This window comes from Artibeus jamaicensis, unplaced genomic scaffold (genome assembly GCF_021234435.1).
Source record: "Artibeus jamaicensis isolate MK-2021 breed Jamaican fruit bat unplaced genomic scaffold, CSHL_Jam_final contig_484, whole genome shotgun sequence".
NCBI classification, from domain to species: domain Eukaryota; kingdom Metazoa; phylum Chordata; class Mammalia; order Chiroptera; family Phyllostomidae; genus Artibeus; species Artibeus jamaicensis.
Window position 1 is genome coordinate 11,358,431 of NW_026521859.1, and position 20,417 is coordinate 11,378,847.

The following is a 20,417-nucleotide window of genomic DNA, read 5'->3' on the forward strand; positions in this document are numbered from 1 at the left end:
GAGACAAGCCCCTTCCCCCCTCATCAGCAAAGCTCCAAGGGTCTCTAAGAGAAAGAATCTTCCAGGCATGGTGCCAGCTCCCCTTGGATACCCTCTGTCTTACGAAACCCTGGTCAGCAGCCTAGGATTCATTACCAGGTGAAAGGTTCTTACTACTGAGCCAGCAACGAGGACTCTGTACCCTGTTATTTATTTATTTCAAAAGAGAAAGAGAGGGAGAGAATCATCAGTGTGTGAAAGAAACATGGACTGGTTGCCTTTCATACCCCCCCAACTGGGGACCACAACCCAGGCACGTGCCCTGACTGGGAATCAAACCGGCAACCTTTCAGTTTGCAGGCTGATGCCCAGTCCCCTGAGCCACACCAGCCAGGGCTGTACCCTGTCAGATTTATGTCCCCACCTGGAGCTTATGCTTGGGCCTGAGCCACACTGGGCAGCCTAGCTAATCTGGGGATCCCAGACCCGTCCCCCTCCCACTTTGTCACTCAAGGGCTCTTTCCATACACACAGTCCCTCCTGCTGCCCCCACCCTGTTTTCAGGAGCTTCCTAACTTACCCCTGAGGGGGCGGGGAAGGAGAGGGTTTGCCAAGGTGCCTGCAATCCCTAAGACTCAGGGCTGGTCTGATCTCCCCATTCAGTTCGCACTCATGGCCCCGCCACAGCAGAAACCAGCGATGTCAGATTGTTTTATCTGATTTTCCAAACACCAGGTTGTTGGAGCTGGGAGGCTGTCAAATGGTGTTCCAAGGTCTCCAGATTTCTAAGCAAATAAGCTTCAAAGGGGCCCAAGCTTTTTAAAAGTTTAAAATGACTAATTTAATCTAGCCCCCACTTGGAACAGATAAGGAAGTGGGGTGTGTGGCCCGCTGGGGTCACGCAGTGACTCAGCAGCAGAACTGAAGGGACCGGGACCCCTGCCTCTGGCCAGGACTTTGACCTCAGTGGCTGAGCTGGAGATGTTCCAGTTGGTACTAGGCTGGGTTCGCCCAAAGAGCTCCGTGAAAAGAGTTAAATCGGCGCCATGGTGTGTGCTCATGGTGGAGCTAATGGGCAGGAGGGTGAGCGCAGTGATTCGGAGGTGGTGACAGGAGGTGATAATAGATAAGAGATAGTTGCTGAGTCTCTGGTGCACCGTAAGCACTCGGTCAGGTCCAAAGACGCCTCAGAGGCAACCCCTGCCCTCGGTGAGCACACCGTCTAGTCGGAGGGCGGAACAAGTTATATGAACCTTCCTCCGGTCTCATCCCTTTCAACCCACTCTCCACATACCCGCCACAATGAACATTTTAGAACAAGTGCGACCAGGCAGTGTCTGTTTGAAACCCTTCACCAGCCCTGGCTCATGTGTCTCAGTTGGTTGGAGCGTTATCCCACACACAAAAAGGTCACGGTTTCAATCCTTGGTTAGGGCACATACCTAGACTGCGAGTTCGATCCCCTCCCCCGTCAGGGTGCATATGGGGGGCAACCAATGAATGTTTCTCTCTCACATTGATATTTCTCTCCCTCTCCCCCTTCCTCTCTCTCTAAAATCAATAAACAGATTTTGAAAATAGTTTTTAGCCCTGACTGGTGTGGCTCAGTAGTTTGAGTGCTGGCCTGTGACTGAAAAGTCGCTGGTTCAATTCCCAATCAGGGCACATGCCTGGGTTGTGGGCCAGGTCCCCAGTTGGGGGCATGTGAGAGGCGAACAATTGATGTTTCTCTCCCTCTCTTTCCCCCGTCCCCTCTCTCTAAAAACAAATAAATAAAATCTTTTTTAAAGTAATAATTTTAAATGAATGAATGAATGAATGAATGAATAAAACTCTTGACCAGCTCCCGTGCAAGGGTGAGAGTCTAAATCCCTAGCTTGGCCCTCACGACCCCGAAACCTGGCCCCCCCCACCCTGGGTCTGGCCCCCCCACCCTACTCCCTTCCCTCCAGTTCCCCAGACACAGCAGCCTGTTGGCACCTCACACCTCCGTGCAGTCCCTTGAGCAGGCCTCCCTCTCATTCACCTGGTAGATGCCCAAGACGCCTTGGAGACCAGCTCAAGGTGAGACAAGCCCTGTCCACTGGCTCTCACTCACATGTGATTCCCACGTTGATCCTCCTTATTTAATACTATATAATCATATTATTCATATAAAATATAAAACACCACAACACTTTCAGCTCCTGAGAGGTACGTTTTGCAGCCATGATCATTTCCATGGTCCACCCAGTGTCTCCACAGGGGAATCCTCAGGTTTTTCCACAGCTGGAGACAACAGCCAGCGAGGCCAGCCCTGGGCATCTGCTGCATGTCTGTGTTTTCACAACGGGGATTCCTCTCCCACCGTAGGGTGAGAAAGAGCTGCTAGCCATACTGGGGTCCCGCTCCCTCTTTGCACCGGAGCCCATGAGACCCAGATCTATACCTGCAGCCCCTTTGCAAGGGTACATTAACTGTACCCCTGGCTTCATCCTATTCCCCGCCTTCATTCAGCCCGTATGGCAGCTCTCATCTCTGATGTCATCAGGAGTGGTGGTGACAACGACCACGATACGTGGAGGCAGATGATGGAGCTGGACAAGTAAGGTGTGAGATGCCAAGAGTTCGACCAGAGGGTAAATAAGCTCTAAATCACCAATTAAGAATTGGTTTTAATTAAATTTTTAACTATCTCCATCTTCCTCCAACCTGGAAATTGAAACCTGAGCTCAGAGGCCAAGACTGAGGAGGCCTTCATTTACTCCAGACCAGGGGGGAAGGGGCCTTGTGCACTGGGAAAATCCCTTAGTTGGAATTATTACTGGTATTATTACTGTGGGAGGATTTGGGAAAGAAGTTCCTAAGATAAACAATTTCCGATTTGGGATTGTTTTGCAATAGGGACTTCTTATACTTTAGGACTCCTTACTCTTTTCCCCTTCTCTGTCTTAAGTGACCTCAGCTGACCTCCTCATCTCAGCTGGGGTTTCATTGATCACTAATCACTGCTATACCCATGTAATCATTTCCTACATCGGCGGTGGTGGTAATGGTGGAATCAATTGTCGAGGAAAGCGTGGTGATGGATGGTGTAGTAGTGATGGGGTGGGAATACTGGTGGTAGGAGCTGATGCTGACGGGGGTGGCTGGGGTGAGGACGAGAGGTATGGGGCCAGGGCCAGTGGTGATAGTGATGTGGTCATGAGGGTGGCGGTGATGACGAGGATCATACAGATGATACCGATGGGGAGATGATGAAGATGTGTAAGCTCCCTGGCAGCAAGGATCTTGTTAATTACTATGGCATCAGAGCCCAGTGGAGGTGAGGGTGATGGTGATGGTGGTGATGGTGGTGATGATGGAGCCTAGGTTGGGAGACAGGTATCTGTGATTTGAGTGATGAAGGCCAGTAATGGCGGGTAATAGAGTTAGAGGTGGATGACGTTTCACCACTTTGGGTTTAATGGTTCATAGAATAAAAAGGAATGCAGAAGATGCCACCTGGGGCTGATGAAAATGAGCTCATATATTTCCCTCTGACCTGTAGCCAAATTCCCATGACCGTGCGGACTCCCCACCCGCATCGCCTCGTCTCCACGGACAGCGATCAGGCTCCTGCATCCACTGAGGACTTAGAAGGTCGTTCTGACCATCCTTCAATATTGAGTGAGTCTCTTGTCCTGAGTAGCCATCGGGAAAATCTCAGCCGGCTGCAGCATCTGATGATCAGAGAAAGGACACCCTCCGCACTCTCACCTGGGTCTCTTTTCTCCGAGGTGTCCCCAAGGGGCCTTTCCTCCTTATGAACAAAGGCCCCTCCAATGTCCCTGATCTTATAGCCCCCATCCAGCCCCAGACTGAGAAACCTTGCTCAAAACACTCATTTCTCCGCGCCACTGTCCTCAGAGAAATATCTTTCTGGGGGAGGAGGGAAGGCTGAGCCCAACACGTGGAGCATCTGGTAGGCCCTGACTGGGCCCTGACTGGGAAGTGCACGAGCCTGACAGGCCCCAGGCTCCCGGAGGAGCGGGCTGGCAGGGGTTCTCTGCAACCCTACAACACCATTCCCCTGCCCCAGGCCTGCTCCCGTCCCCTTCGACGCCCTCTCTGCTCTCTGATTCATACCTGTGACCACCACACTGACCACAAGCAGTTCTCACACCTTCATACCTTCCTTGCCCATGCTGCTCCCCCTCCAAGAATATCCTGTCCTCTTGATCTGGCTAACTCTTATTTGTCTTTCAAAATTCAGTCTAAGCTGCAATGATCTGAAGGCCTTCCTTGAAGCTCCCAGTCTCTGCCTGGACCTCGTGTATCAGTGCACACAGCAGGGGTAAAGTGATAGTTAACTTACAGCCGCCGCCTCCACAGCCGACTGCGGGCTGTCTCGGCTCCTGACAGTGCCCCACGCCCGGCAGCCTCTGGTGCACGTGGGGCTCAGCAACAGCCTGCAGAACTAGTTGAAGGAAGGACTGACCTAATCCTCAACGAAAGACTGAAGGGATGGAAAATAATGAATGAGGGATCCACAGAATTCTTTTATTCATTCATCCTTAATAATAATAAAATAAAATTTAAAAAGAACAAGATACCATTTTTCAACTATTTGATTATTGTGGGGATTTAACCTAGACTCAGACTTGCAGAAATAAGCAAAGATCAAAGGAAGGATATTAATTTTGGCACTATTTGAAATAGTGAAATGTTGGAGGAAAAATCTAACAAAAAAATCAACATACAGATGGTTAAATAGATTATGGAATATTCGTGCCATTAAAAGGAACATAAGGGTCCTCATACATTATTGGTGGGAATGGAAAATGGTGCAGCCACTGTGAAAAAGTTTGGTAATTCCTCAAAATATTAAACACAGTGTTACCATATGAGCCAGCAATTCTATTTTGGATATTTTCACAGGATATATATCCAAGAGAAATGAAAACATATATTCACACAAACACTTGTAAACAAATGTTCAATGCAGCATTATTCAGAATAGCCACCAGGTCAAAAAAAAAACAAAACAAAATCCATGAAGAATGGATAAACGAAATGTGGTCTACCCACAGGGTGGGATGCTTTCAGCGTGAGAAGGAGGTAAGCACTGATAAATGCTACAATGTGGATGGAAAGGAGGCAATCACAAAGAACCACATATTGTAGGATTCTAGTTACATAAAATGTCCGGAATAAAAATTCTATATAGAGATACATGCCCTGGCTGGTGTAGCTCAGTGGATTGAGCACTGGCCTAGGAACCAGATAATCGCGGTTCAATTCCCAGTCAGGGCACATGCCTGGGTTGCAGGCCAGTTCCCTGCAGGCCAGTTCCCATCAGGGGACGCACAAAAGGCAACCCTACATTGATGTTTCCCTCCCTCTCTCCTTCCCTTCCCCTCTAAAGATAAATAAATAAAATCTTTTTTAAAACCCTCTATATAGAGCTATAAAGTAGTAGATTAATGGTTGCTTAGTACTGGAGAGGTTGGGGGAAATGGGAGTGACCGCTACAGGACATGGAGTTTTTTTGGGGGGTGACAGAAATGTTCTAAAACTGAGGGGGTGATGGACTCACAGCTCTATGAATATACTACCTGATCATATTCACAGAGAGGGGGCTTTTGGGTTCTATTTTACATGCTTTAAGCATTTGTCTTTTTACTGTAAACACGCCCCGCTTTTGGCATTTTGAAACGAGGAGGAAGATGAAAGCATGCGAGCACCCCACTGAGGGCTGGTGGGTCAGGCCCCAGAGCCCCTGGCACCCACGTTGGAGAGAAGGGGGTTCCGGGCCACCACTGCAGGGGAATGGGGGATGTTTGCCGGGGCTCTGGGGTGTTTGAGCTGTGTCTGAATGGTCTTCTCAGAGGGAGGGCGGGACCTCGGCGCCTGCTTGGCACCTGGGCTCCTTTACGTCTGATCCCAGGCAGGGCCAGGAACCTGCCTGGGACCAAATTGTTTACGTATTGCCTGGATGGAAGACCCACACCTTGTGAACCTAGGGCTCACATGCAGAAGGTGCAGCAAGTACCTACACGAAAGTCTTTCCCCAAGATTTCCTCCCAGAAGCAACTCAAGACCCCTCACTTGTCTAAATAGAAGAACCTTATACACAAGTTTCCTTGACTTAGTCTCAGTCCTCGAGACCAGTCCGTGAGTGTCTACAAAGAGCCACCTCCTGCACTGTAGAGCCTCACATTACCCACAGTGGGTTCCCGTCAGACGGCTGACCACACTCTGTTAATCAGCCCCAACAGACAGACATCTAGATTACATCTGAACGTTTGCTTTCACAGGCCCCCGGTCTCTTACCCAAACTGTTGGGATCAGAGTTCTTTTAGAATTTACATTTTACACATGTGTGTGTGTGTGTGTGTGTGTGTGTATGTGTGTATTTAGAAAGGCAATTCAGTGTATATCCCATGCATTATGAAACCCCCCAATTGGATCTAAGACAGCAAACATGTATGATAAGTGCAATTAATAAAGACTGTACACATGGTCTTGTCAGGTTCAGGTAACACATTAGGTTGTGCCAACCTAATGAAAAAACTCCTTGTTTTCAGAACTGTTTGGGCTTCAGAATTGCAGATGTGGTTTTGTGGAGCTACACAAAGAATACCGCACTGAATAATTTTAGACACACGATTTTGTGTTTATAAGTATATACATAGGATACATTTCTAGAACTGCTGGGCCACAGGCTATATTCATTGGTGACTTTCATAGATTTTGCTAGAATAATGACCATCGTTCTTCCTTGTCTGTGAGCTGCTGTGCTTCGTGGTTTTCCAGACACACTCACTTTAATGTTAACTTCTGGGCGGTGAAAATTCTTCCACCCTCCCTCCCTGGCCCTTGAGAGAGGCACCCAGAGGAGCTGAGAGAGCACAAGCTTTGCTCTCAGAGACAGCAGGGCAGCCCCATGCACCTGCGTGACTCTGAGCAAGTTGCCTGCACCCCAGAGCTTCCATGTCCTCTTCCGTAGAGACTCTCTGCCTCTGTGACAGCCCCTCCCCACTTGCCCACCAACCTGTGCTCTTCTCTCCTGCCTGCCCCGGGCCAGCACCTGGACTCTGCCCTCTGCCCCAAAGGAAGAAGACTCCAGGTCAACAGAAAGGTCCACAGGCTTTTAATGGTGTGATGGCTACTTCCCTTCTGAGACCCGATCTAATCATGACAGCGGCTTCCAGGGTGTGTGTGGGGGGGTTGGGGGGCGGACAGGTGCAGGGTGGGCAGAGGCCATGCAGTGACTAGGATGGGGTGGGGGAGTGTGTTACATTCTGTTTGGCATGTAAACATTCTTCAGTGGCTTCTCTGGGAAAGGGGAGGGCAACTCCCTGCCCCAGCCCGGCCCCTGCCCACCAGAGCTGGTCCCTGGAGCTGAGAAGACTGAGCAAGCCAGGCCCCTGTGAGGGGCTGGGAAGGGGGAGCCCATGTGCCTGGGGCACAGCCCCTCTCCTGCACCCCCTTGGTGCACAGTGAGGCAGGGGAGGGAAGGCGTGTCCTGGGGTTAGCAGCCCCGCATCTGAGCCAGTGACTCAGGTTGTCATGATGAGGAAGTGCTGGAGGGGCGCAGTGGTAATGGTGGTGTGACATTCGGGGCTTGGTGGAGGGGCTGGGTGTTCAAGGGACAAGAGGCTGCAGCTGGGGGTGGGGCACTGGGAGATGTGGTTTCCTCTGCCCTTGCTCCTTCCTGGGGAGAGAAGCAGTCCTCTAGCCTCCTCCCCAACCTTGGTGACATTCAATGAGGCAGAGGCCTGAGATCAATTGGGAGCCCTGGGAGGTCTGGTTTCCCAAGGACAGACAGGGTTTTGCAGCTCTGCCCAGCTTCAGTGCCGGGTGAAGCTGGGGGGGTGAGATGGGCCTGGGCTTTCTCAGGTCACCCCCCTTTCCTCCCAACACCAAACCAGGGTGCTGTTGGTCCTGGGGCAGGGGTGAGGCTGGGGGCCCTACATTCACAGTTCGGTTGGTGGCAAGGAGCAGGCCCAGGACCTGGGCACCAGGGGTCATGCCCTGGCCCCACCTGGCAGGAGCTGATTGTCATTCAGAGAAGCTCTAGGTGGGAGGGAGTGGCCCCTTCTCCACCCCCTCTGCTGGACCCAGAGGGCAGTAGAGGCCTTGGGAGGGTCTCGGGTTGACAAGGAGGGCTCTGTCCAGAGAGGTTTCCTGAGTGTTCTGGGAGCTTCTGTGTCAGCATGGGGTCGCCTCAAAGGCTGTCCACCCTGGAGTCCTCCCCTAGGCTGGTCTGCAGAGAAGCCACCACCTTGGCATGGAAACAGCTGCCCAAGCCTGCTGCCTTGATTCTCCATGAGGGGCTTCTGCTGGCACCAGCAGGCCGCACCCTGGGCAACTTCCTCATGGGCATCCTTCTAAGCAATGGTCGCTGGGTACTGCCGGACCACTTGGGCCTGCTGGGGCCTGTCTTTCTCCTCCCATGGTGGTCTTGCCTCGCTCTCCATGACCCAGGGAAGAACAGAGGGGCAGACCAGGGAACACAGGCTGGGGTGCTGAGGATGGAGGCCTGACAGGGACCTGACCCTGATTGGCAGGGCGGGCTGGCCCTTCGGCAGCCACTGTACTTCTTGGCCCAGCCGTGGGCATCTGAGGCTCGTAAGGAGCTGGGATGAGAGTTATGCAGAAGCCTGACCCAGGAGGAGGCCCCTTATCCATTTGTGGAGCTGCACGGTCTTCACCTTCTGCAGGGACAGCTCAGCTGCATGGCTTGGAATTAGAACGAGAGGGGACAAGCTGAAGGATAAACTAGGGGGGAGAGGGCTTGAGCAGGATCCATCACACAAGCATACAATCTGGAAAGTAGAAGGGCCTTTCTGCCCTGAGTCCAGGGGCCAGCTGTCTGTCTGTCTGTCTGTTTCTGCTCTCTCTGCCCACTGGGGTAGATGCTGGTCACAGCCAGGAGAACAGGGAGGGTGACCTGGCCAGAACTGTGTCCCTGAATCTCCAAAGGGCCAGCAAGAGATGATGACCAGCCATTCTCCACTTCCATTGAACTCAGGAGAGGACTGAGTTGGCTGAAACTGCAGTAGGCAAGATTGAGGTTAGATGGCAACAAGGAATTCCTGATGGCGAGGGGTCCTGAGCACTAGATCAGGGGCCAAAGGACAGGCGAAACTTCTTTACAGACCCTCCTCCGATTTCCCACTTGGCCAGGCAGGCAGCCCACACACACTTTATGGTTCCCACTCAGACCCCACCCATATTTAGGAGGAGGAGGGGCTTTGCCCCTCAGAGGTGCAGGGGAGTAACCCCCATCCCCTGCCCACTGCCGCCTTCAGGGTGTCCAGGATGGAGCTGCCTTGGAGCTGGTCATACCCACCCCATCACACCTGAGTAGACCAGTGGCCCTTAGGTCCCACCTCCCCAACCCCAGTCTAGCTACTGAGAAGAGGTCCCTCCCAAGACACTGTGGGGTTGACCCCTAGGGGAGGCTGAAGCCTCCACTTCCAGAATTTGAGGCTGCCTTTCTGAAAAGGGGGTAGGAGGGCTTTGGCTGGAAGAGCATTGGGCGGAGGCAAAGGCTCTAGAGGTGCAAGCAGAGGTGAGTTGGGGGTGGAGCACGGGGAGCAGCAGAGGCCTAGTGAGTGAGCGGGGTGTCCCCATTAGCGGAGTCCTCGGTAAAGAGTGGCTGAGCCTTCCCGGGGCGGAGGGTGAGCCAGCCCCACCTGAAGGGCGGCAGGAAGTGGGAGGTGACTGGGGAAGGAAGGGGAGGCGAGCGCGACCCCTGCGACACGGCGCCCCACCCCCACCCCCACCTGTCGGGCCTGGCAGGCGGAAGGGCGAGGCGGGTGCTGGCGCGCTGTCGCAGATGCAGGCGGGAAGCTGGGGCCGCGGGTGGTGCGCATCGGGCGCGTAAGGCTGTGCTGGGAGCTGTTCCAGTGTGGCCGACTGCAGGTTGGGGGCTGGAGTGAGGGTGGGAGGCCGCGCGGAGCCGTGCGCGTCATTATCTGGCCCCGGCCCGGCCCTCCGCGACACTTGCCCGGCCTTTGGTTGCTGCGCGCTGAGTCTGGAGTTTCCCTCTGGGTCCTTTCTTGGGGCCCCCCAGGGAGGGGGTGCCTTCAGGCTCGGGCCGGGCCTGCGGGGCGCCCCGGGATGGAGGGCCCCCGGGCCGGGCCTGGTGCGACGGAGAAGGGCTCTCTTTTCGAGACAGCGACTGGCTTCGGGGGGACGCGCTGAGATTGCGCGCGGTGGAGGCTGGGAGACCCGGACTGCGAGGGGCTGGAGGCCTGGTGCTGGCTTGGGCTCGCCCCGGGCCATGGCCACGTCCAGGGGTCTGTTTGGGGCGGAGGTCAGCAGCAGTGGCCGACCCTGGGGGCTTCTGCAGCTGGAGCCTGAGGGAGGAGGGGAGGACAGAAGGCAAGAGAAAAGAAGAGGGGGGGAGACATTTTCAGAATCACACAGCAGGACCCTAGAGTCCTGCATCCTCAGACCTGGCTGAGAACATGGCGCAAATGGACAAACTGAGGCCTATTGCTCCATCCTCTAGGGCAGGACCCGTGGGGGCTGCGCACTCCCAGGCTGGTGCGGGGAGAGCTTGCTGCAAGCTTTCTCTGATGTCTGTTTCATTTTTCAAATTCTCGTCGACTTTACATTCTGCTCCATAATGTACCCATGTTTATATTAATACGAATAATGTTTTCTCCCAACTATTCTGGGCTCTGTCCTTCGCTTCAGATGGAGGCCGTGTGTGGGCCCTGCTGTCCACCATCAGCCCTTCCCAAACTGGCCTCCTTGGCACCCCTCCCCTCCAGGCATGCTCACTGTGTCCCCTCCCTTGACCCCAGGGGCAGGCCCGGAGCCTGAGTCAGAAGAGAGACTTAGTCGGGGAGGTGGTGGACCGGAGGTGTGGTTGAGGGTCCCTCCTGAATCTCCTACAGTCCCTGCCCTCTGGGGCAGCCCCTGCCGGTGGAGGCCTTCTGTGGCCACGCTCTGCCCACCGCGGGGCTGCCAGTGTTTCTCACCTGCTGGTGATGGCTGTGTCAGGTGCTGGGGCCGAGCCATGGGGTCTGCCAGGGGGCTGCTGGGCCGGGGCAGGCGCGGGCATGCGGACGCTGATAGGGCGGGGGATCCGGCTCCGGGTGGTAGCTGCCCGCCCTGCCTTCCTGGGCACCGAGGGCTCCGAGGCGGGCGTGTCCTCCTCGGAGCCCGTGCCCGATAGCGTCTCAGAGGCGCGGCACTGCTCCTCGCTGGAGGAGGATGAGGCCCCAGAGGCCAGCCGCAGTAGCAGGCGGCCCTGCCTCTTCTCCATCACCAGCCGGGCCAGGTCCTGCTGCGGTCTTGCCCTCTTGCCCCACCGTTCTTTGGCCGACAGTGAGCCCGAGGGCTCCGAGCCCGTGTCCTCCTCAGACAGCAGGACAGGTATACGGCTCCTGGAGCGAGGGCCCGGCATGGCACGGTGGCTAGGGGTGATGGTGGCCAGTGCGTTGGGGCCTGGTTCCAGCGAGGACGCTGGAGCTGGCCCTTCAGCGAGGGATGGGCCATTGGGCAGTGAGTCCATGGCCATCTCCAAGGGGGTGTCCCCAGGAGGGCCAGACAGGGGACAGCTCTCCAGCCCTGACTGGGCTATCCCATTCTCCAGGGGCACAGCGCTTCCCTCCTCTGCAGCCCTCCCATCAGGGGGCGCCTCCAGGCCCAGCTCACCCCCTGAGCTGAGCTCCTCAGGCCGTGAGGCTTGTCCACCGGAAGACATGACGTTGAGGTGGGTTTTCTCTGCGATGTGCACAAAGGTCCTCTCGACTTTGGTGAAGGGTGAGGAGGTGACTGCCACTCCCCCTGCCCCCGTGATCGCTGCCGTGGCGCCCGGCCCAGTCCCAGGCCCAGGGGGCTTGGGCTCAGACTTGAGCATGGAGGACAGGGTCCCTGGCTCAGACACGTCCAGCTGGCTGCCAGCAGGCTGCGGCCGCTCGTGTTGAGGGGTGAGAGCAGCCAGAGTGCCCAGGTCAGGGTCGGGGGCCAGGTCGGCAGTGACAGGCGACTTCTTCATGTCACCGGGGGAGACGAGCACCAGCGTTTTGGAGCCCTCCTCAGGCTCCAGGTCCCCGTCAGCCATGGAGGCTCGGCCCCTGGACTCCTTCTGATCGTCGGCCAGCAGCGTGGACGGGGCGCCCTCCTGGCTCCGGTCAGTGCTCCTCTCACTCCCTTCACTGCTGGAGCCGCTGTGAGGCCCCAGCACCTCCCCCAGGGCTACCGCCTCCTCTTCCACCTCCTCCTCCTCATTCTCCTCCTCCTCTTCCTCCTCTTCTTCTTCCTCCTCCTCCTCTTCCTCCTCTTCATCTTCATCCTCGCCCTCATCCTCTTCCTCCTTCCCATTAGCTTGGGGCTGAAGAGGAGTCAGTGGGACAGGCGGGGCGGTGAGCAGCATGTGCGAGAAGCCCACCCTCCGGACTCTGTTGAGCAAGCGAGCCCGTTCTCGGTAATCAGAGAGGTCTTTCTTGAAGTCCTGGTAGGGCAGGCTCAGGGGCACAGCTCGAGGGAGACCATTCACCTCAAACGGAGGCGCCACGGAGAACACCTGCAAGGGGCACACACAGGGACCCGCTGAGGTCACCCCCCTTCTGGGCCCAAGAAGACCTGGACTGCACCCAGGAACCAGGCAGGCCCGTATGCCCCAGTGCGTCCAGAGTGTGAGCTCCATGAGGTGGGCACTGGGTCTGTTTTGCTCATTGCTCTATCCCCAGGGCCTAGAATGGAGCTTAGTAAATCGATGAATGAGTATGTCCCTGCTCTGAGTCCCCTGAAGTCCCAGGCCCTGATCCTGGTGGCCTTTCTGTACCTCAGTCTCCCATTTCCCTCATTCCTCTCCTCTCCACGTGCGTCCCAAAACCCAGAGCCACTCTAGTTCAATCAATAGAATAAAATGACCATTGCAAGGCAGACCAACCCTTTCTTTTACATATGAGGAAACTGCCCAGAGAGGTCCCCTTGCTGCCTGCTCACAGGCCACAGTTGCCCTGCAGCCAGGGAGCTGGCTGCCCAAGGCCACCAGAACTGGTGTGGGACAAGGCAAAGTTCAGGCTGGGCCACTGGAGCTCCAGGACCCTTCCCTTCCCTTCTGCCTCTTCCTGGCCTGTCAGCCGGGAATTTTCCAGATCTCTACAGGTGTTTTGAGTCCGCACTTCCTCTGGGAATTCACAGCCAACCTGTGAAGAGTAATTTCTTTTCGTTCAATTAAGTTTTCCCCTTTGAAGCTTTGCAGAGTCCTTGGCAATTTGACAGCCCGTTCTTGGTTTCCTGAGACTCCTGCCACCTCTCCCCTCAGCCTCCTTCCTTCCAGACTAGAAAGGCCTGACCACCTTATCAGGCCACTGCCCTGCCAATCCGCACACATCCCCCAGCACCCACAGCGTATCAGGCCCCATCCAGGATGACGCAGCTTCGCTCCAGGTGTGATGGACTAACAGTGTCCAACACCTGTTAGCCTTTTCGAACACACTGGGCCTCTGTCTTCCTAAACAGCCCATCCAGAAGCCCCAGAGGCATCCTGACACCTCCAACACCTTCGGGCGCCATCTGGACTCAGGGAGTCCTGCCGAGTGTCCTTGACACCTGTGTCTGCTGTCCCAGCCCCATAGGTATGGCCCTGTCTTGCCTGGCAGTTCCCCAGCCACCGGCCTGTTTTCCCCATCCCACACTGCCTCATCCACCCATCCCAGAGCTGCCTAAGAGAATCTTCCTGAAGCTTAAGTCTAATCCCATCTCTCTCTGCTTCAAACCCACAGAAACCTCCCCTGGCCCCCACGGTCCTCAGGAGACGTTCCAATCCTTGGCTTGGTGCAGGAGGAACCTCATTCTCCGGGTGCCCCGCCCCACCCCATGATCTGGCTCCTCCTTCTGCTCCAAACTTCCGTCTAGCAGCCTCCCCTCTCCCTTGCCCCACGCCCCAGCCATTCAGATGCAGCCAGTAGCTCCCTAAATGCCTCGCGCATCTCACACTTCTGGGTCTTTTCCTAGGCAGTTTGCTCGGCCCGGGGATCCTTTTCACCCCCTCCATTCACATGGAAGAACTCCCGTTCACGTGGGTCCCGTTCCTCTTCCGGCACCCAGCTCAAGTAGCTCCTCTTTCAAAAAGCCTCGTCTGTCCACCAAAGGGACCTCATCACCCTCCTTTGTACTTGTTTGCCCACATCCTATGAGAGAAGCTTCCACCCCCTAGTCCACATACAGGCGGTTCTCTCTCCTCGGAAACACTAAGCCCCTTGAGGGTTTTTCATTTCTTCATTCACTCATTCATTCAAGAAGAAGTCCTGAATCTGCGGGTCCAGTGTTAAACAAGACAGACACGGCCCGTGCTTCCATGGAGTGCACACCCTCTGTATTGGGAGCTGAAATGGGGACAAGGCGCACTCCACAAAGGCCGTGGTCATAAATGAGGTCACACGAGGAATGGGCCTGGCAGGTAGCAGTTTCTAAATAAATGTTAGCTCCCTCCCACCCCAAACCTACTCTGGTTTGGAGATCTTGCCTCTCTCCCCGCCCCTCCTCAAAAACACCCAAATACCACACCCATGTGGGATGGGTCGTGGGGAAAGGAGAGGTTCTGCCAGCCGAGGTCTCTGTGCAAACAGCCCAAAGGCCGACGGAGGGGAAGGCAGGGATCCCCAAGGTCAAGGATCTGCCTGAGGCTGGCTGCGACTTCTCCCATCCCCAACGGCCATCTTCCTCAGGATCAAACCACTGGGTGAGGAGTTGATGGACAAGGGTTGGGAGGCAGCGAGTGATGCAAGACAGGGCAGCATCAGACCCCGAACAGGGCTCAGCACACCCCGTCTGCGCCAGGCGGGGGGCTCCCTCAGAGCGCTGTCCCCTTCGTGTCCTGCCTGGGAGCCCCCAGCAATTGTTTCCACCATTTTATTCTTTTATCTGTTACGCAAACATTAGGCATTGTTGCTGTGCCAGGCCTTGCGCTGGGGTCCTAGTTTTAGTCACCAGCATCAAGGCTAGAGAAGATGACCGGGCAGAGGCGGACAGGGGTGCCTCGGGCTCCTGTGTTTGTGGGCTCCATGGGGCAGGTGCCGTCCCTGAGAGCCAGGGCCAGGCACACAGATGGAGAGGTCTGATCAGGCCTCCCGCCTGCCCAGCTCAGGGCTCACCCACCCAGCACCGGACACATCCCGCCTGGCAGGGATACCCTTCACCGCCACCGGGCACCCGTCCTCAGCAGAACCTCTGCCTATTTTCCCTGCTCCGTCTCTGACACTTCGGGCATCCCTGGCAGAACCACCTTTTCCTCTGGCCAGGTCCTAGATCTCTCTAAAAAAGCCCCGTCCCTAGGATGGGCCTGCCTCTCACAGTGCCCGAGGTAGACGGTCGCAGCTGGGACCCTCTCTCCATCTCAAAGCCCCCCACCTTCTGTTACATGGGAGGGAGGGGGAATGAGAGCTGAAACTCAGGCATTGGTGATAATACCAGATGGGAAAACAGGCCTGGAAAGACACTGACGTGCCCAAGTCACGAAGCCCGTCAGCCGGGCTGGACCAGAATTCCTTCTATTGCCGCACTGGCCTCCCACCCTCCCAAGCAGGGAAACCTAGGTCCTCTGTCCTTGAGCGTAGAGGGCTGTGAACCTCACAGTGGGGAGAGCTTTGTCCTGAGGACCCGCCTCCACCTGGGCATGCTGGGTTTTCAGTTTTAAGATCCCTCTGCCCCGCCCAGCTCCATGTGGGCCTCTCCTGGATGCCGGAGCCCAGGGAGCATTCATTCATCCGTCCACCCATTCAATCCAGTGCTCATTCACTCGGCCAGGATCACCAGGCAGCTTCTGTGTGCACAGCCCTGGAGGCTGAGGACACAGTGAGAGGGAGCCAGCAGCGATACCTGCCCCCCATTCCAGCTCAGAAGGAAGCAAGAGTGCTGGGCGTCAGCAGGGAATGGGGGCGTCTGGGGAGCCTCACACCTTCCTCTCCCTTCCCAGGGCAGCGACCTCCCTCGTTGACACCTGTGTTTTATGATTCAATTTTGCTTATTGTGGCCCTCCAACCTGGTTTGGCACAGAATTATTTGGGGTTGCTTCTTAAAAATACAGAGTCCAGCCCTGGCTGGTGTGGCTCAGTGGATTGAGCCCAGACCTGCAAACTAAGGGATCACGGTTCGATTCTCAGTCAGAGCACATGCCTGGGTTGCAGGCCAGTTCCCAGTGGGGGACACACGAGAGGCAACCACACACTGATATTTCTCCCCCTCTCTCCTTCCCTTCCCCTCTAAAGATAGATGGATAAAATCTTTAAAAAAAAATACAGAGTCCTGCGAGATTCTGTAAATCATGGATGAGGCCCAGAAATCTGTCTGTTTAAAGCTTCCTGGTGATTCTATTGGAGTTCGGCAAAAGGGGGGTGTCATGCAGGTGGATCAAGGAAGGAGAGCAGGCAGGGGTTGGAGCTGAGACGCGCAGAGTGCAGGCCCTTGCCCTTGCTCTCGGCCTCGACTGAGTGCACACCAGGGGGCTGTGGCCTCATTAGCATCCGAGCTCAGCCCAAGCCTGCGCTTTCTACAGTCAGCAGGAAAAGTGAAGGGAGACGATGGACCTGACTCCCATCTTCCCCTCCCATCTACGAAGCCGGGCTCTCTTTGGCCTTGACCTCTCCGACGCCGACACTGGGGACGGACCGCCCCACACAGGTGCACGGACCGACTCCCCCGCCTGGACCCGGCCAGGCCCGGACGCCGCGCGCCACGTGTCAGCACCCAGGTCCCAAGGTCGAAGAAGGGGGGCCGCTGGGTGACGAGGCAGGAGAGTGAGCCCTGATGCCCACCCTTCCCTGACTGGGTGGGTGTGGGGAGAGCTCTGTGCCCCTTTCTTTCCTCAGCAGCCGCCAGGTACACACCTCCCATCGCCCCTCTTTCCCAGGGGAAACTACCTCTCGCCTTAATTGCCCAGCCTGAACACTGGAGAGAAGGTGTGAAGCGTAGCCACCTTTGCTCACCGCCGCCTTTCCCAGGTGCCCTACCCGTCTGTCTGTCTGGGCCTCTGCTCCCAAACCGCATCTGCCAATCCAAGAGTCTTACAGTGGTTCCTCCGCCCCACACCCAGGAGTGGCACCCACCCCACACTCGCTGGCCGGTGACAGTCCTCTGGGTGGAAGGGGAGGCGCTGCCCACCCTGCACCTAGACAGATCTTCACGCTCCATCCCCAGGTCTCACTGTCCCCACCCCATCCCTGCCTGCCCCCGGACAAGGAGCGGGCGGCCCGGGGCCATTCGAAGTGCTCTGGAGGTCCAGAAATGCAGCTGGAGCTTGTCCTTTTGCCGCCACCTTCGATTCAGGCCCCAAGGGGAGAGCGGTTTCCTCTTTTGGCACTGCGGCGGCAGGCCCGCAGCGGCGGCGGGGCGGGCACGGGGAGGAGGGGGCGAGCCTGCCCCTGCAGTCGCAGGAGGCTGTGCAGCCCTCTCCTCAGTGTCCCCGCGCTCTCACTGACCTAGTTCTCCCTCAACCCACATGCTGTCCTTGCACCCCCACTCTCCCTGATCCCCCTCAACAGACCCTTCTCCCAGGCCAGAGCTACCTCAGACCCCCCCTGAGAGCAGAGGGGCAGGGAAAGGCTCCCGCGGCCGCCTCACCCAGCTTTCTGGGAACCTGGCTTCCCACCCCACCTCCCCCCTGGATTCACCCAGAAACGAGCAGGGGCCCACACTTCTCTTCCTGGCTTTGCAAGTTGGCAAGCTGGTAAGTTTGGAGTTGGGGCCCAGAGACCGGAGTGGAGCCCCAAGCCCCTCCCCCAGGTGAAAGGAGACAGCAGGAAGGGAGCGGGCTGCTCCAGTTCACACAGGCTGAAACCTCCTGGGGACCCCGGCTCTTCCCCGACAGCGCTGGCCCCAGCAGCGGGTTGGGCTGGGGCTGGATGCACTCATCTGGAATTTGGGCCCACCCCATCCCTGAGTCAGCAAAAGATTAGCCCCTGCCCTCCGCCCAGCCAGGGCACTCCGGAGTTGGGACCTGCAGGCGGGGCGGGTTAGGAAGGAAGCGGTGAAAGAAAGCAGGCAAAGCCCAGGTTCCTGGAAGGCGTCTTTAATCAGAATTTGGTAGTACACAAGCTCTCCGGATTGTCTGCATTAACATACAGGGACTTAAAAAGGCACAAGATCCCTCGCACAGCGACACGCGTGACGGCGGGGCACCCCCACCCCCGCCCGTGCTCGGCTGTGTGCGCGTGGGTGCATGTCCGTGTCCCACCCCCGTGGCGGCGGCGCCGCGCGTGTGCGCGTCGGTTTCAAGTGTTGGATTTGTACAGTACTCGCAGTCTAGGGGCGGGCTCAGTGCATGCTGTTCAACCCGGGCCGCGGCCCCCATGCCGCTGTGTAGACTGAGGACGCACCCCGCAGAGAGAAGGTGGGGGTGTGGGGAAGCGTCCCATCTTCGTGTGTGTGGTTTTGAGTTTTTCGTGCATGCTTACTCTGGCCGTCAGGGAATAGTGCAAGCTTATAATACAGTATTATTGCAGTACAAAACGGGAGCGGGGATTTATGATGGGAGGGGGAGGCTCAGGAATAAACCGGCTGGGGTTCGGGAGGGTCCTCTTGCCAACCCCCTTCCCATCCCTCGCTCCCCTCTCCACCGGGATCAGGGAGCGTCTCCTGACGCCGGGAGAAGGCTCCTTGGTTCCTTGGAGAGGAGGGTCTCAGCTGGGCCCCGGGGTGAGCTCCCCCGGCCCACCAGCCCCACCTCTCAGGGGGCAGGAGCCAGCTCTCTCCCGCTCCATACTGTCAGCCGCCAGGGCCCCAGACCCCACCTCCTCCCCCACAGAAGCCCCTCCGAGTGAGGGGAGGGGTCGACGGAGCAAGTGCAAAGGAAGCAGATGTTGGTCCCTGAGTTTTATTTTCGGGGGTGGGGAAGGAGAAGAGCCGGAAGTGGGGGGCAAGTTTGGGGTGTCCCCTAGGGCCCTCGGTGATGGGGTGGGATGGGGCAAGAGACACGGATGCTGGGGGCGGGCACGCGGGAGTGTTGGGTGGCTCTAAGAGACCGAGGCTCAAATCTTGGCTCCCCCCTCAACTCTGGGCTCTTTGGCATCCAATTGCAAGGCCAATTATTTGGGAGTGGGGGACAGCTGTGTGGGCGGTGAGGTAACCGGAATCAAAGGTGGGGCGACGGGGGCTCTCGGAGCCTGGAAAATGGGCCAGCTCCCCGCCCCCCAGCCCTTCGTCTGCAGCCCCGACCTGGAAGCACTGGGGGACCAGCTCCACTCCAGCCCCCGCCCCGCCCCGGGGCCAGGGACCCAGAGGTCGCGAGCCGGCGGAGGGGAAGCAAACGTGAACTGAGCGCGAGTCGGGCGCAGGACCCGAGTGGAGCATTTAGCAGCAGGCAGCTCGCGGATGGGGGACGGAGGGCAGGGACTGAAGACCCTCGGGGTCGCACACGGAGACGGAGCGCCCGGACGGGAGCTCTGGGGACGGGTGGGGCGGGTGGGACAGGACCGGAGGCCGGGCGATTCCCTGGTCACGCCAGTAGCAGCTAGTTAAAAAGACGGGACGTACATTCGTGGTGTGACGGCGGCAGGGGCGTGGATCGGGCGGGTCCCTGGGACAGGGACGGAGTGCAGAGTGATGGTCGGGGTCCCGTTACGCTTCGAAACCCGCGAGAGGTGCCGGGGAACGCGGTCCCTGTGCTCTCCCTGGCTGGGGCCTGCTCGTTTGCGTCCGGAGAGTGGCGGGTGCGTCCGGCTACTCAGTGTGTGCCTGCGGTGTCTGAGTGTGTGAGTGCGTGTGTGCGCGCCAGTTAGAACGGCAAAGTGTACCCCACCTGCTGCCCTACCCCAGCCTATGCAGTTAGAAAAGAGGGCACGTGGGGGAACTGACGGCGGAACCAAGTGCAAGGAGAGGTCTAGGAAGGTTCCCCTGCTCCTTTGGGTGTCACTGCCCCCCCCCCCCCCACTGCTGCCGCTTCTCAACTCCTCACTTGGCCGACAGGCCGCTCTGTCTGGCTCAGGGCCTCCCTGGGCTGGGGAGCCCACTGGGTGGTGTGGGGAACCTCTGGGGATATTTGAGGGATGTGTCCTCAGGTTGGGAGCCTCTCCCTTAGGGAGAAGGATAATTTAAAATTTTCTGAGGCTGACCCACCAATCCCAGGGGCACTTCTGTTCCTAATGGGAATAGTGTGAACTTTGGGGACATGCCCCCAACTTGAGACAGATTTGCCACACTCCTTGATACCAAGATCTGCCATTGGGGTAGGCTGATTCCTGCCCTTTGGGTTAGGATCTGGGGGAGGCGGAGTGGGGTTCAGGCTCTCCTTAGGGGTCTATGCTTCCACCCTCAGGCGCTGATCAGCCCAAGGAGGGGGCGGGGGGGGTGGGAATTGTAGCCGGAGCGCCCACCCCATGCTCCCCACCCTAAGCATGGCCCCCTCCCCTGGCCACACAGCACAGACGCACTGGCACAGCTCCTTCTGCTCACCCCACTAGCCCAGACTCCCTTCCCCCACTGCCTGGCAGGCAGCACTACCCCTCCCA

The 20,417-nt window shown here is 57.2% G+C and overlaps 1 protein-coding gene and 1 long non-coding RNA gene across 2 annotated transcripts in view; one reads left to right on the forward strand and one right to left on the reverse strand.

Moving 5' to 3' along the window:
- The first annotated feature begins 2,478 nt into the window (after positions 1 to 2,478).
- Positions 2,479 to 4,478, forward strand: LOC119055479 (uncharacterized). Its single transcript, XR_005083703.2, has 3 exons — positions 2,479 to 2,597; positions 3,509 to 3,627; positions 4,214 to 4,478. It is a non-coding gene; the product is annotated as an uncharacterized LOC119055479 (long non-coding RNA).
- A 2,439-nt stretch (positions 4,479 to 6,917) lies between these two features.
- The window catches only part of TTBK1 (tau tubulin kinase 1), a 40,825-nt gene continuing 27,325 nt past the window's right edge, over positions 6,918 to 20,417 (reverse strand). The window contains exons 15-16 of the mRNA XM_053668326.1: positions 10,941 to 12,490; positions 6,918 to 10,310 (exon numbers count right to left, since the gene is read on the reverse strand). Coding sequence (XP_053524301.1) covers positions 9,923 to 10,310; positions 10,941 to 12,490 — 1,938 coding nt within the window. The 3' untranslated portion in view covers positions 6,918 to 9,922. The remainder of the gene's footprint in view (positions 10,311 to 10,940; positions 12,491 to 20,417) is intronic.